At 35.4% G+C, this 15,805-nt stretch overlaps 1 protein-coding gene across 1 annotated transcript in view; it reads left to right on the top strand.

The window, feature by feature from the left end:
• Window positions 1-358: 358 nt before the first annotated feature.
• Window positions 359-15,805, top strand: part of LOC136026166 (transport and Golgi organization 2 homolog) — a 50,054-nt gene continuing 34,607 nt past the window's right edge. The window contains exons 1-2 of the mRNA XM_065702482.1: window positions 359-382; window positions 15,220-15,497. Of these exons, the coding sequence (XP_065558554.1) occupies window positions 15,225-15,497 (273 nt within the window). The 5' untranslated portion in view covers window positions 359-382; window positions 15,220-15,224. The remainder of the gene's footprint in view (window positions 383-15,219; window positions 15,498-15,805) is intronic.

Here is a 15,805-nt window from a genome sequence, read left to right as displayed (position 1 = left end):
CGTAACCGTCGTTATTACAACGAGATCAAACAACGCCCCATTACTCTTTTGCGGTTTTAAAGAAAACATTGCTTTGAATCGTCGTATGATCAGTCGTAAGTCGATACACCGTTGTAGAGTGGTTTAATTCTGAATTTATCTAGGACTTCAGCAGAAAATTGAGCATTTTTGCGAATTTAACGTGCACTTAGAGGGTTTTGACATGTCTTGAAATTCCCTACGGATTTTTCCACCGTATTTTAGGCACGCCGTACCGATTTTCGAAGCACACTGATTTGAAACACTGCGCAAATGGCATAAAACTTAAAAACTAAGTTTCTGGTCCTGGAAATGACCAAAGTGAAAAAAATCTAAAAGGTAGTCAGATCTTCTCAGTATACAGGTCTGGTAATGGTGTGAATTGGTGTTCTATCACAAGAAATTGTATAGGCCTAACATTGATTAAAACTGCACAATCAAAAAGCCTCATGTTGGGCTATTGTGGTTTCATTAACTTTTACCTCATTGAGTTTATAGCCATTTTTGTTATAGCCGGCCTCTTGGCCTTAAACTCCTGGGGACAAGCAGCTCAAGTATTCGCATTCCCCCAAACCAAACAAAAGAGAATAGAGGATGAAAAAGAAGGATTGCTAGTGCCATCTTGAAGTCAAAGGGGTGAAAGGACTGTATGCAGTCTGTATACCCTTTTACAAATTCTGGAAATTGGAATTGGGAATGAGCAAAGTGAGCAAGATCTAAAATGTAGTCAGATCTTCTCAGTATACAGGCCTGGTAATGGTGTGAATTGGTATTCTATAACAAGAAATTGTATAGGCCTAACAATGATTAAAACTGCACAATCAAAAAGCCTCATGTTGGGCTACTGTGGTTTCATTAACTTTTACCTCATTGAGTTTATAGCCATTTTTGTTGCAAATAATTTGAATTAGTCAGCTATTGAGCCAAGGAATCTAAATTTCTTACCATTCTCTCCTTTTTTTGTATTTACTGTATTTACTAATTGTATATACTCAAACATAAATAAAAAAACAGCCACAGTGCCCCTCCCCCAGCCATGGTGCCTGGGTAGCTTGTCCTAGTTGCCCCCCTCCTATGAATTTTCTTGCTCCCAGTAAAATATCCAGTGCCTTAAATGACAATAAAAATGAATTCTGATTTAGTAAAATTCTAGTTATTGACTTCTTGCTATATCAGAAAAGGTTTAGGTTAGGAAAATGAAACTTTCAGGGATGAACCTACAGACTAAAGTATGTCCCAGGAAGGTATTTTGAAGCAACTACCTCCACTTTGTCTCCCTCTAGAGGGCCCTGACCTTTGATGACCTTTAAAAAAACATATGTTATAAAAGTGAAACCTTGCAAAATAGATCTTCTGCTTCATTAAAGTACAACAAAATTGTTTTCAGCTATGGCCCTTGTGATTCAAGGGTCATTCTTAAAGAATTGGAACGAAATTTAAGCTTTAGTGTAAAGAGCAAGGTATTAACAAGGGGGAAAACCCTCTCATATACGTAATAAAAATAAATGAATATAGAATTTTGTTATGTAGGTTACATATATTTTTTACTAATAAAAACGTTCGTAAAAAATTATAAGTTCTAGTTGCCTTTTTAAGTAACAAATGGAATGGAGGGCAACTAGGCCTCCTCCCCCACCCCTCTTTTTATCAAAATCGTCTGATCAAAACTAAGGGAAAGTCATTGAGAAAAAAAAAAAAAATATGCAAGTTTCGCTTTAATTATTTATGTGTGGAGAGCCAAAATCAAAAATGCATTAATTTGAAAATGTTCTGAAATTAAATGAAAAAAAGTTTTTTTTTTTTTTTTTAACTGAGTAAGGAGAGAAATTACAACTTCAAACGAACAGAAATTACTCCATATATGAAGGGGGCTATTCCCTCCTCAATGCCCCCCTCTCTATGCTAAAGTGTTTTACTGTTTTAAAAAGTAGAGTTGAAAGAAAGAATCAAACTTTAGCGTAAAGAGCGGGGTGTTGAGTAGGGAAGAGCCCCTTTCATATACAGAGTAATTTCTGTTCGTTTTAGGTTTTAATGTTGCCTCTTACTTTCAGTTAAAAAACCTTTTTTTTAAAATTTAATCCCCCAATAGGATTGAAATTGTGCCCGACAGTTGCCCATCAGTTCTTTTATTGGCTGTATGGTCACCTACACCAAGCTGGCATAGGAGCACCTGCCTGATGATGTGGTCATTGGGTCTTCTCATAGTGCACAATACCATTGTGCATGCTAATACAACACAAGTGACTCCATGGATAATGTTCCAGTGGGATTTTGTAATGATTCAACAAGTAAAACTATAATAATATGTGAGAAGAAAACTTTCACATTCAAATTATTTAGGTGTTTAATTAAAAAAAAAAAAAATAACGTAATTTCTAGTGTGCTGGTGCTGTTTTGGGCCTATAGTAATATCTAACGTTATGGCTTGTACCAAAAGTACATATAATAATAACTTTATTATTGCAGCAATAACTAAGTGCTCAACATTCACTTTGAACCCCATTTGATAGCTATAAATTTAGGGAAACATCTTTTCCGATCTTCTTCTTCTTCTTGAAATGGCAAACCTTCAGGAGTCCACATCAGTCTCCTTTTGGCTTCACGACAGTTTTCAATATGCACGTGATGATAGGTAAGGAATAAGTCTTGCTACCATCTTTGTGATCTACTCGCAAATATCATTTTGTCTTAGGAAATAAAAAATACTTTTATATAGAGGTCTTTCAGTTTTAGCTGGTAGGCTTGAGAGTAGCAACACGTTGATATCAGGCTGGAGGTATGCCTCCCTGAAGATTCTCCTAATGTTGCTTACTTCCTTCTGGATTCATTGACATTCAAAAATCAGGTGGTTCAAGGATTCTGAAATAGAGTTGCAAAACCTGCAATATGGATTGGCTTGTTTGTGCCAAGTAAACTCGTCTTTTTTATGCTAAGTAAACTTGTCTTTTCTCAAGATCAAAGATTTGCTTTTAATTCTGTAATAAAGAATATTATCCACCTTAGAATGAAATAAAGATGGAATAGGCGTTTTAGTTTTGGAAGGAACTTTTCTTCTGACTATGTCTCTGAAGGTCTGGGCTTCAAATTGGGGTTTTTTGGATTATACAAGGAGCCACCTGCTAGCTGGTCTGTAATCTCATTATATTTTAATGCCTTGGTGGCCGGGGATATGCTGGAACTTGACTATAATAAGGCTATTTTGAAGACTGATTAAATGATCTCTGATAGTCCTCAGGTCTGTATCCTTGGTACTCCAATGGATATTATCAATGAACTGAAGGGCGCCTTTGGAGTCGGAGAACAATAGTACTCTTTTGGAAACTGACTGGTTAATATTGATGTCCTTTAAAGCCTCTTTTATTACCGATAGCTCTGCTGTAAGGATGGAAGTATTATCAGTAAGTCTTGTTTTTGCATTCAGTGAGTAACTTGGGATAACAGATGCAGAGCCGCATTTTCTGCCTTTAACTGAGCCATCAGTGTAAATTTGGAGAGAATCTGGATACAGAGTGGTCATTTTCTCATGAAAAAGTGCCTGAATTTGGATTGGCAAGTAATTTATCTTTTGCAAGGGTATTAACTCCAGTGAAACACTTGGCGGTGACATTAGCCATCCTGGGGGGACAAGAAAATGACTGAAACAGGGTGAGTCAAGTTTCCAAGATGGGACAAGCTCGTTCAAAGTTTTCCATGATTCTATAGATGCCAACTATGCGAGATACCGTCTTTGGCAAAAGTGAGCTTAAAAATATCGTGCTCGTGACCTATAGCTTGTATCCTGCTGTAATATTCAATGATCAGCGTATTCCGTTATTCTATAATAGAGGGCATATCGGTTATGTGCTTCACTTTATTAGAGGGGCACTGAGCATGAAGCCCTAGGGCAATTTTGCTAGCCATGTTTTGGATTGTTTCTAATTTGGCAAGATTAGTCTTACTATATTTTCCATATGATTCAATGGGATACTCAATCTTCGAACAAGTAAATCTCTTTTAAAAGTCAAAGAGTATGACTTGGGAATTAACCCACTTTGAACCCGCCAGTCGCTAAAGGATGAGCTACCTTTGCAGACATGAATTTTTTACACTGTTGATTTGATTTTGCCAAGTCAGTCTTGGATCAATGTATACTCCTAGAAATTTAGGTGCTACAGCATATCATATTTCCTCATTGTTGACTAATTGTTTTGATGGTGAGATGGACTTTTTGTTGTGGAATATGATTGCATTTGTCTTATTCTTGGAGACTAGTAGGGAGAATGCAGCAGAAAAGGTTGATAACTCCTCTAGAGCTAAACTAATATTGTTGGCAATAATATTTATACCTCTACCTGTGGACCAAATAACTAGGTCGTCTGCAAGTTCAAGCTTGGATACTAACTCGCTGCTGAACTGAAGCTCACTTAAAACTAATAAGAATAGTAGGGGACTGAGTATGGACCCCTGTGGGAGACCAGCATGCAATGCTGAAATACTGGATAGCTCATTTTGCACCCTCACTTTGTAGCTTCTATCACATAGATACTTGAAGAGGAACTTAATGACTTCATCTGGGAAGTCCATTCCTTTTAGAACTTGACAAACGAGATTCTTGCAAACCTGGTCAAAAGCCAATTCTAAGTCTACAAGGACCGCTATCATGATATCACCTCTGTTTATGGCATTTCTTGCGGCTACTTCAAGCTGGATTATATTATTTACAGTGTTACGCCCCTTACGAAAGCCAGCCTGGAAATTAGGTAGAATTCTATTAGTTTCCGTAAACCATTCTAATCTCCTATGGAGCAATTTTTTCAAAAAGTTTACCAAATACTGGTAGTAGTGAGATAGGTTTGTAAGAATTGATTTGATCTTGAGGTTTACCTTGTTTTCTAATTGGGATTATAATGACCTGTTTCCATATCCTTGGAAATATTTTTGTAGTCCATATGTAGTTATATTCATAGAGTAAGGTGTCATGGAAAATATCTCCAGCATTTATGATACATTGGATGTTTATTTTGTCTTTCTCCTGATGTTGAAAAAGAATTGGACGACCTTAAAGCCGCCTTTAGCTCGGATTTGGTAAATACACATACAAATTCCTTCTTGAAATCTGTCTTCTCATGCAACTTTAACACTCTAGGCCTTCCTCTATGTACTGTGGGAACTTCTTTTTGGAAATGAACGGCAAAAGCTTCGGAAATGTCGTTGTCGGTCTTTAAAGTGGTTTTCGTTGTTGTAAAACTAGGGATCCTTGAGTTTTATGTTTTATTATTTCCCGCCATTCGATTTATAAACGAATGTAGTTTACTTGAAGGAACATTATGGTTAATCTCGGCTGAGAAATCATTCCAGACTGAGCGTTTGGCCTTCAAAGCTGTTTCCTTCACTGAAGTTTTAGCCATCCTGAGAGCAATGAAATTTTCTTGGCTTGGATGCCTCTGGAAGGTATTTCTTGCTTTCTTTTTACATAAGTCTGCATTTATGCAGCCTTTACTCCACCAGTTTCTGTTAGATTTCTTTAACGATGAAAGGGGCATTTGGCCAGAAAATTTCTTGATTGAGTTTTCTGCTGCTGTTAAGAGAGTGTCACTTAGTTTTTTGGCTTTAATTTCAATATCTTCCTCTAGGTTGACAATAAAGTAATCAGTGTTATCTAATTGGTTTTTGAAGAGGGTCCAGTTTGCTGTCTTTAGATTGAATCTCATTGTTTGGGGAACAGGAGTGGATTTTGCTGCATGGATTTCGATAAGGGTTGCAGTCTGGTTGGTCAGAAGATCTAGAACAAGAGAGATTTGGATTTCAGACTCAAGTCAGGTTGAACCAATCTGCAAATCAGTCGTTAATGAGGTATTATTCCTGATATTGTAGTAGGCGGGGAGACCATGCAGAGTTAGAATTGTGAAATTTTTAGAGGTGAGGATAAATTCTTCTATGTTCTTAGCTGCAATTTTGGAGTGTACAATATTTTCCTATGTAGGGCTATGAGCATTAAAGTCACCAACAATTACAGTGTTTTGTATCTGTTGTTATATCTTCAAGCATGGTTTTAATATCATTGCTGCCTTTAGGATTGTAAAAGGATTAGGCTTTTAAGGGATGTCTATCTTGGAGATTTAAATTCACACTGACCACATTGATCTTATTCGGGTACTCTCCTGGGGCTATTGCCGAATGTGGTATTTCCTTTTTCATGAAAATTGCTACTCCCCCTTCTTTCCTTCCGGTTGATCTGTCCTTTCTATAAAGATGGTATCCAGGTATGCCTGAGACTACGTAAATTTGTTTCCTGTAGGCAGACAAGATGGATAGTAATGGCTTTTTATGTTTTTGGTCAGTTCATTTACTTTTAAACTATTTAGAGACACAATGTTCCATTGAAAAATCGTGAAACTATCCATGGCTGGTAAATATTTCCTCTGTGTTTTCTTCTGAAGACATAAATTTCGTATTATCATCACTTGTCATGGAGGGAACATAGTCCTTCTGTAGTTTGTTTGTATTTTTGGATGTTTCTTCCTTATGACCAGAGTAATGATGACTTGAGAAGGTTTGGTTCTTTGTCCTGTCTGGACTTGTACTATTTTTTCAGAACCAGGGGGAAAGGCCACTTCATTCCTAAGTTTTTCAAATTCGGTGTTGGCTTGTCTTCAAACTTCTTGGTCTAAAACTGGGGTAATTGCTTTCCTGGTTAGAATAGCTTCGACTTGCTCAGATTGCCCAGAGGTCGTCGGGATGAGATGATTTAGGGTCAAAAATGTGCCCAACTTTTGGAATTCAGAGGTATTCATCCGATCAGTAACTTCAAATGTGGGAGCTGAGTTTTTTTCATTTCTCTAGGTCTTACTTTTGGCCAAATGGGTGACTCCTAGAACATCTGCGTTATTGTTTTTACCTGTGAGGGCGTTTTCATAGGAAGTGATTGCATAATGATGAGCTTGGATTTTGGTTTTTTTTTGCACCTCTTTAATTTGGGAGGGGACGGCACTTGGCTTTGGAGTCTTAGGTATTTTAGCTCAACGATTGAAAAAGGAATGTTGTGCTCAGTTGAGATTATCAAAATGTCTGCACCTTGATGGTGGGTGGGGCATAGATCTTTTTCAAAAGGACTGTGTCCTTTGGTCTTACAGTTTTTGTAATATGGCTCAGGAGCAGGACAGGATGTCGAGTTGTGGTTGTCTTTTCTGCGTTTGTAGCAGGAGGGATTTATTTGCTGGTAATTGTTTTTAGTCTGGCCATGTGCATGACGTTTGATGCACTATAAGGGCTTGGCCTTGTAGGACTTGAAAGATATTTTTTGCCCATATAGGTATAAATCATGATTGAGCTCAGTTTTCATTGCAACCAAAACTGACTTACTTGGCGTCAGGCTTTCTCGATTTCTTTTGTTTAGCCTAGTCATATTTGTGATGGAAAGAGTTCTTCCTGAAGAGTCTAATAACTCAGATTTGATTTCTTGTGTCTCCAGAGAAAGATCAATCCCATAAAACACATATTGGAATTCTTTTCTCTGATGAGTTTTGCAGCTTCAATTCCTGAGTTATTGAGCTGAATTAAGCTACAATTTTGAATTACTTTATCAGCTCCTAGTGCATCTTGGAAATAAAGTTCTGCTGTACCTGATTTTTGGACACTAAAATCAAAGTTGACTCTGACTACTTTAAAAATAGATTTTCTGAGTTATACATGATCATCTACTACAAAATGCGTTCCCTTTTTCTTTCTAATTGATACAATATGATAATTTGGAACGATTGTGGATGGAGGAAGCTATGAAATTTTTGGTTTTCTTGATGGTGGCTCAGTTTGTTGATTTATAACATTTCCTGGGATTGATTTTATGGATCCATTTCCTTGGTTTTTTTGCTTCTTTTGGGGCTTGCTGGTGCTTTTGGTTTGATTTTGGAGGCGAGTTCCGATCACATCCTTGAAGTACGAATTTAAAGTATAACAAATAAATAACATAGACAGTTATGTTTTGGAAAAATAATAATAAACAAAACTGCAAAGAAGGATCATTCATTATTAGTGTTTATTTCTGTATTTTTCTTTTGAAGGAGCCGAGAGACTAATTCTATATTGATCTGAAGGCTTAATGAGTGCTAGGATGTTTCGCCTGAAAATGCACTCTTTGAGGCATGTGGCCCCTCTCCCACCTTCAAAATGATCCACCATCCCTCATTCATGATAGCTGATGCGCACTTACACATTATTGCATATAGTTTTATGAAATATGAAGCATATTAATTTAGTTACATAAAGCTTAAAAATAAACATCAAAAAATTCTTCTCCAATAAGAAGGGAAGTATCATCCTGCAGGACCCTTATTCAGATCTGGTCTAAATAAAGGGAGATGAGAAATAAATGCTTACCAGCCCCATACACCATCCTGTATTCATCTGAATGCTGGTGGAGGTTGAGACAATTCTGGCATTGAAATGAGCTCGATTGGGCACCTGACACCCCTACCTTTCTGCCTTACCATAATTAATCACCGCTTCTCCTTCATAATAGCTGATGTACACTTATAACCTTTTATTGTTTCTTTTTTATTTGTCTTAATTTATGTTTTGCTGCTCAATTTTACATGTGGGCATAGTTTACCAGAAAATTTTCAGGGGAAGGAGGGGGGAGATGAGCCAGACCCCACGAGGGTAATTTGATAAATCCTGCTACAATGATACAAGCTATGCTCTAACACAAATTTTATTTGAGAAATAATTCCAATAGCTAAGTTAAGTATTTTTTGGCATTTAGGAGAAAGATTTCTCACATGTTCAATTCCATAAGGATCAAAAACTGTAAGAGAAATTTACCATAAAGTTGTTTTGAGAAAGATAAAAACCGCTATAATTAAATCAAATGATTATCGTAGCCGTTGCAGGAGTATATCTCATACTATTCCACGTGTGCCATTGAGGGGGGGCGTGTTGGAAAAAAATGCTCCTCTCCCTTGATTTTGGAAAATACATTTTTTTCTGCATCTTCCTAAAAAAAGAAATACCCTCAACCCTGTTAGTTTCCAACCTATTAGTGTTTCAACTCATCACGGTTTGGATAGGAATAAAAGAGACGAAAAATAAAGTAGATTGAAAGTAGAAATACTTATAAAAATGAGTAGAAAATTGAAAGCTAGATAAACAATATTTAGTTAAAGAAGAACAGGTTAGAATAGCCTCATGGTACTCCTTCCAAAGCTTCATTCTTGATTGACAAACTTATAGATGGCGGGACTCTTCAAATTCATTCTGACTCCTGCTCTGGTAATGGGTTTCTGGTACTGACGACAGAGTAAAACGGATACACGGAGCGAAACGAAAAACCGAAACGAATCTATATACTAAAGAGGAATAACACATGTGTTTGCTTGTTTGAAGTTGACGCTACCAAGCGAGGAAAGAAAATCTTTCAATTTTGAGAAAGGTATCTATCTTTGTCCCCATCATTTTGCCGATTTTAGATGGTTTATAGAATGTGAATATGGCAACTATAAAAAATAAATTCTTAAAACTTGGAAGTAGGAGTGTCGAAAAGTAAGCATTCTGCTTGGTGAATAAGTAGAAACGGAAACACTCCAGCTTATAAAGGAAACATTTCAGGCTTTTGTCATTGGTGGTCTTTGTACTTGAATCACGCATCACGCTCTGGAGAAGTGTATTTTCCACGCAGTTCTGTTGCATATGATTTTGTTATGAGACAAAGTATTTGGTACAAAGTGCATGATCACGGTGTAAAATTTTGTTGCTGTCTAACGTCAAAAATGTTACAAAAAATATGTTAAAATGTTAAAAAATGTTCTAAAGTGTTAAAATGTTGAAGGTTGTTAAAAAATGTTAATCTGTTAAAAAAAAAAATGTTAGAAAACGTCAATGTCAAAAAGTTGCTATGTAATGTTGCCGACTCGCAAGCAAGGAGCGGAGTAAGGCGAAAGAAAAAGAAATTAACTGAAAAATATACAGGAAAAAATCAACTTCTAAACATGGAAAATACAAAATTAAAATAAACAACACTCGTAAACTAAATGGCATAAAATGAAAAAAATGAGTTATATTTATATCAAACACATCGCACTCTACGTAATTAATGATATCCAAAGGATGAGGAATAGAATACTCTGAAAACTAGAATTTACCTCACCCTCACCCGTTGGTGCATTACCTGCTATCTTAATCGATTCTACCACTCTGTTGTCCCAATTTGATTGGCTGGGGGTTTCTGATTGTTGACATGTTTATTTCCATATCTGCTCTTTGTTTCAGGAACTTAATAACCTTTGCTCACTAAAAGCTACAAAAACGAAAGTCGTTACCTAAAACATACTTACAGGAGGGGAGAACTTTAGCCCCCCCCCCCCCCCAAAAAAAAACAACAACAACAAGAAACAAAAATCATGATATGTTGAGGATTCTCTGTACATCAACTATTTTGTGGGTACTTGTATGATATACCCACTACCTCTCAAGAAGTGAAGTTAGGTTAATCCTAATAAAATATACCTAAGTGTGGTAAAATTAATACTTTAGAGACAAATTTGAGCTGTATATTTGCACATTAGGGGGGAGGGGTAAAGTACAGCGGATGTGCATGCAAAATGTTTTACCTACAATTATTATGTACATAATGAAGTAAGAATTGTTTCTCAGGATTCACACTATCCAAATACTTTACCCAATCCCCCCTAATGTGCAAATATATATCCCAAACTATATATTTCCCATCTATTCTGTCACTTCTTTTTGTTTTTTGCTCACGCTAAGGTGAAAGAAATTAGTGAAAGAAACCGGTTACAGTGCGTAAATGCATGAACAACTGAAGCGGTAGTGCGTATGTCATACAAGTACCTTTTTGTGTTTTTCAAACTTGCTCCTTCTCCCCCCTCTCTTTTTGATTTGTATGTCCCGTTAAAAGAAATTACCGTTTATTAATCTGTCTGCAAGAAATACATTTTTATAATTTATCACTGGTATTGGTAAATATTTCTAGATGTTGGAGTGTACACGATTTTCAAACAGTTCGTGATAACGAAATGTAGTAAGGAGCAACCCGGCTCAATAGTAACCGAAACTCTTAAAAACAGAATTTTGATACCAGTAGTTACATCAAAAGAATCGCATTTTAATGCTGATTTTAAATATATAAGTTTATCAAGTTTAATTTTACCCATCAAAAGTTACAAGCCTGAGAAAATTTTCCTAATTTTAGAATATAGGGGGAAACACCCCCTAAAAGTAATACAATCTTAACGAAAATCACACCATCAGATTCACTGTATAAGAGAACCCTTTTGTAGAAGTTTTAAGCTCCTTTCTACAAAAATGTGGAATTTCGCACTTTTTGCCAGAAGACAAATCACGGATGCGTGTATTTGTTGTTGTTTTTTGTTTTTTTTTTCCAGGGGTGATCATATCGACCCAGTGATTCTAGAATGTCGCGAGAGGGCTCATTCTAACGGAAATTAAAAGTTCTAGTGCCCTTTTTAAGTGACGCTCATTGTTTTCTCAAAGTCCACGGATCAAAACTCTGAGATAGCCATTTTGTTCAGCATAGTAAAAAACTATGTCTTTGGGGACGACTTACTCCCCCCACAGTCCCCGTGGGAGGGGCTACAAGTTACTAACTTCCACCATTGTTTACACATAGTCACGGTGATTGTGAAGTGTACATACACTTTCAAGGTTTTTTTTGGATGGAGGGGGGTTGAGAGGAGGGGTCTTGCGGGAGGAAATTTCCATGGAGGAATTTTGAAAGGGGGAAGAGAATTTCCATGAAGGGGGTGCAGGATTTTTTAGTATTTTTAGGAGCAATTAAAAAAAAATACGAAAAAGTTTCTTCAACTGAAACTAAGGAGCAGCATTAAAACTTAAAACGAACAGAAATTATTACGCATATGAGGGGTTCACCTCCTCCTAATACCCTGCTCTTTACGCTAAAGTAATTTTATTAATTTCAGATATTTATTCTACGGCCTTTGTTATTCAGGGGTCATTCTTAAGGAATTGGGACACGATTTAAGCTTTAGTGTAAAGAGCAAGGTATTAACGAGAGGGCGAACCCCCTTATATATGTAATAAAAACATACGAATTTAGAAGTTCGTTACTTAAGTTATTTTCGTAAGTTAAGTTAATTTTAATTAATAAATATTCGTAAAATTAAAAGTTCTAGTTGCCTTTATAAGTAACCAAAAAATTCGAGGGTAACTAGGCCTACTCCCCGGCTCCTTTTTTTTTATCAAAATCGTCCTATCAAAACCATGAGAAAGCTATTTAGCCAAAAAATGAACTAATGTGCAAAGTTCATTTTAATTATTCATGTGCGGAGAGCCAAAATCAAAACATGCATTAATTCAAAAATTAATGAAATGAAATAAAAAAAAATAGTTTTTTGTAACTGAAAGTAAGGAGCGACATTAAAACTTAAAACGAACAGGAATTACTCCGTATATGAAAGGAGCTGTTCCCTCCTCAACGCCCCGCTCTTTACGCTAAAGTGCTTTACTGTTTTAAAAAGTAGAGTTGAGAGAAAGAGTCAAACTTTTTTTTTGAGAAGTTCCAGGATTCGGATATTTTTATCCTCGTTTTTGTCTGGGTCCTGCCACTTAGAATTTGTCATCTAAGCCTTTTTGTAGTCAACTAGATGCAGTTTTGTCGAAGGGTTTTAAATTCGTTTTCCAACACCAATTTCTTATTCAAAAATAATTTCTATGGTAAAGTCAGGAATTTATGGCTTCTATTGATAAAGTCGATGCTCCTCAGGAGCTTAGAGCCGAGATTGTAAGGAAACTAAATACTTTTAACATGAGAAAAATTGAAAATGATATCACAAAAAGTGACATTAAAATACTTTCTGATTTGAAAAAGGATAACGTCCCTACTATCACTAGGGTAGACAAAGGCAACACTATTGTAATTATGGACACGGATGATTATGATCGTAAAATGAATACAATTATTTCTGATACCACTACTTACAAAAAACTGGATTTCGATCCTACGGATAAATATGTAAAGTCGATAAGAAAGGAATTGAAGTCGCTGAAAAACAATTTACACATTGCCCCTAAATTTTATCATAAATTTTATCCTAGAGGTTGTCCCGCATTCAAGATCTATGGTCTACCCAAAATTCGTAAGACGGGAGTCCCCCTCCGTCCTATTTTATCAACTTTCTCGTCACCTGTTTCAAAATTAGGAAAGTGGTTGTCGATGGCTTTGCATCTACTCTTAGGAGCACAAAAATCATATTTAAAAAATTCCACTGATCTTAGTAGTAAGTTGAAAAATTTCAAATTGGAGGACAATTCAATTCTCGGCAGTTTTGATGTGGTTTCCATGTATTCGAATTGTAATGTGAAAAAGTGCGAGGATATATTAAGGATTAAATTACAAAATCACTTTGATTTGATACAAGATGTGACCATGGCTAGTTTGGAGATTGAAGTCGTTGTGAGGTTAGTTATCCTTTCAAATGAATATTCTCTTTATTTTGGTTTTAGAGGTGAATTTTACAAACAGGTGTTTGGTTTGGCTGTGGGGGCATCTCTCTCTCCTTTGTTAGCTAATCTCTTCATGGAATCTATTAAAACCTCCGCTATACATAGTTTTAGGCTCCTTGTTTCTGGTGCAGATTCATGGACGATGTAGTTTCCATTTGGAAACACGGTTTATAGTCCTTAGATCTTTTCCATAAACATTTAAATAGTTTTGATAAAAATGTAAAATTTACAGTGGAGTTTGAAGAAAATGACAAACTACCTTTTCTGGATATCCTATTAATAAAAAAATGATTTCCATTTACTGTTCTCAATATATAGAAAGTCTACACACAGTGATAGGTATTTGAACTTTCATTCATGCCACACTATTTCAGTGAAACGAGAGTTGTGATTGCACTGGCGAATATAGATTTCAGAATTTATTCCCAGGAGTTTTTAGATTCTGAATTGTTGTATTTGAGGGATATTTTATTTTGTAATAGTTATCTGATTAAATTCATTGATAAAATAATAAAAAAATAGACGGATTAAACATAACAATGGGGTTATTGGAGTTTCAGAGTGTACATAATTAAATATGCCGAAAAGTTTCATTTCTTTGCCTTATGTACTTATTTTGGGGGAGAGGCTTTAACGAATTTTTCGTTAACATAATATTGATACATGTTTCCAATCAGTGAGACCATTAGGTAGTTTCCTTAATTCCGGGAAGGATTTAACCCGGGGAGATTTATTTAGTGGAGTGTATAAAATTCCTTGTTCTTGTGGAAAGTTTTATATTGGTAGAACTCAACAACAATTTATTGAAAGTTATATCGAGCATCGCAACTCAATAGAAAAAACCCTACAATTAAGAAAGCCTCCTGAAACTTTTGTTTCGGCTCTGGCTGAACCTAAATTCTTTCATCCTGAACATTTTATACAATTTGATGAGGCCACAGCTATTTCTAATGACAGGATTTTCTCCGTGGGTGAGGGAGGCTACAGAAATTAAAAAAAAAACATATGTTTGTCAATCTTTCAATAAATAGAGACACGGGGAATCCAATATTGACCCAATTTATGATTGTCTTTTGAAAAATGAGCTAATAGTCAATAAGGGAATTAAAATTTTACATAATCACCAGGGGACAAGGTTACCTACTGGACCAAAAAAGAGTTGCTTCAATATTAGCTAACAAGAGGATTATTTCGCAACAGAATAGTTAAATTAGTTTCAGTTTTGATAATTTTCCCTCAGTTGCTTTGATGTTCTCATTCAAATAACCCTAATAGCTTCTTTTCCCTACGTGGATCAGTAGCGACAGTTGTATTTATTATTATTGGTGGTGGTTTTATTTGTTTTTAGTGTAGTGTTTTGTCTTGTTCTGAGGGCGCCTAGTTTAGATAGAGGCGAAATAACGGCGTTATTTTAGTCTTTTCTCTCTACTGGCCACAGTCTCGTTTGAGGTGTTGTTGTTGTTGAGTTTTATCTCTCTTTGTTGTTATTTTAACATACTTCTCTTACTCACTTAGCTTACTTTCCGACCTTTTATCTATCTATGATCTTGTAACCTTAATCAAAGAGACTTACGATAAAGGCCCCTTTCTTTATTTCTGTTTACGCGCTTGTTCCAAGATAGGAGATTCTTTTGTAGATTCTCTTTGAATTGAACTTTGATTCTGTCTTATCTTGGTTTCAATCTCGATCTCAGTTTGACGGAAATTCTGTTTCTTTTCTTGTAGATACGATGTGTATAGTATTTTTCTCAGCTGGATCCAAAGCTAAACAGCATGGCTATAGATTAATACTTGTCTCAAATCGTGATGAGTTTTATTCCAGAAAAACTGCAATCTCTTCATGGAATGAAATACACAAGCTGGAGGTTACAGGTCGATGTCTTCAAATGATATCTGGAACAGATCAACAAGAAGGCAAAGAAGGGGGAACATGGTTAGGGATGACCAAACAAGGGAGGATAGGAATACTGTTGAACGTGTTTCAAGGGAATAAAAAATTACAGGTACTGTCTCTTTATAAAGAATATATATATATATATATATATATATATATATATATATATATATATATATATATATATATATATATATATATATATATATATATATATATATATATATATATATATATATATATATATATACATATATATATATATATATATATATATATATATATATATATATATATATATATATATATATATATATATATATATATATATATATATATATATATATGTACAACGTGTTAAAAGATATATATGGTTAGAAAAAAACTGAAGAGAAATAAAAAGGATGAAGAAAAGAA

The sequence above is a fragment of the Artemia franciscana genome, chromosome 4 (genome assembly GCF_032884065.1).
Source record: "Artemia franciscana chromosome 4, ASM3288406v1, whole genome shotgun sequence".
Classification (NCBI taxonomy): Eukaryota; Metazoa; Arthropoda; class Branchiopoda; order Anostraca; family Artemiidae; genus Artemia; species Artemia franciscana.
The sequence above is the reverse complement of the archived record's forward strand: the minus strand, read 5'-3'. Positions and strand labels throughout refer to the sequence as shown.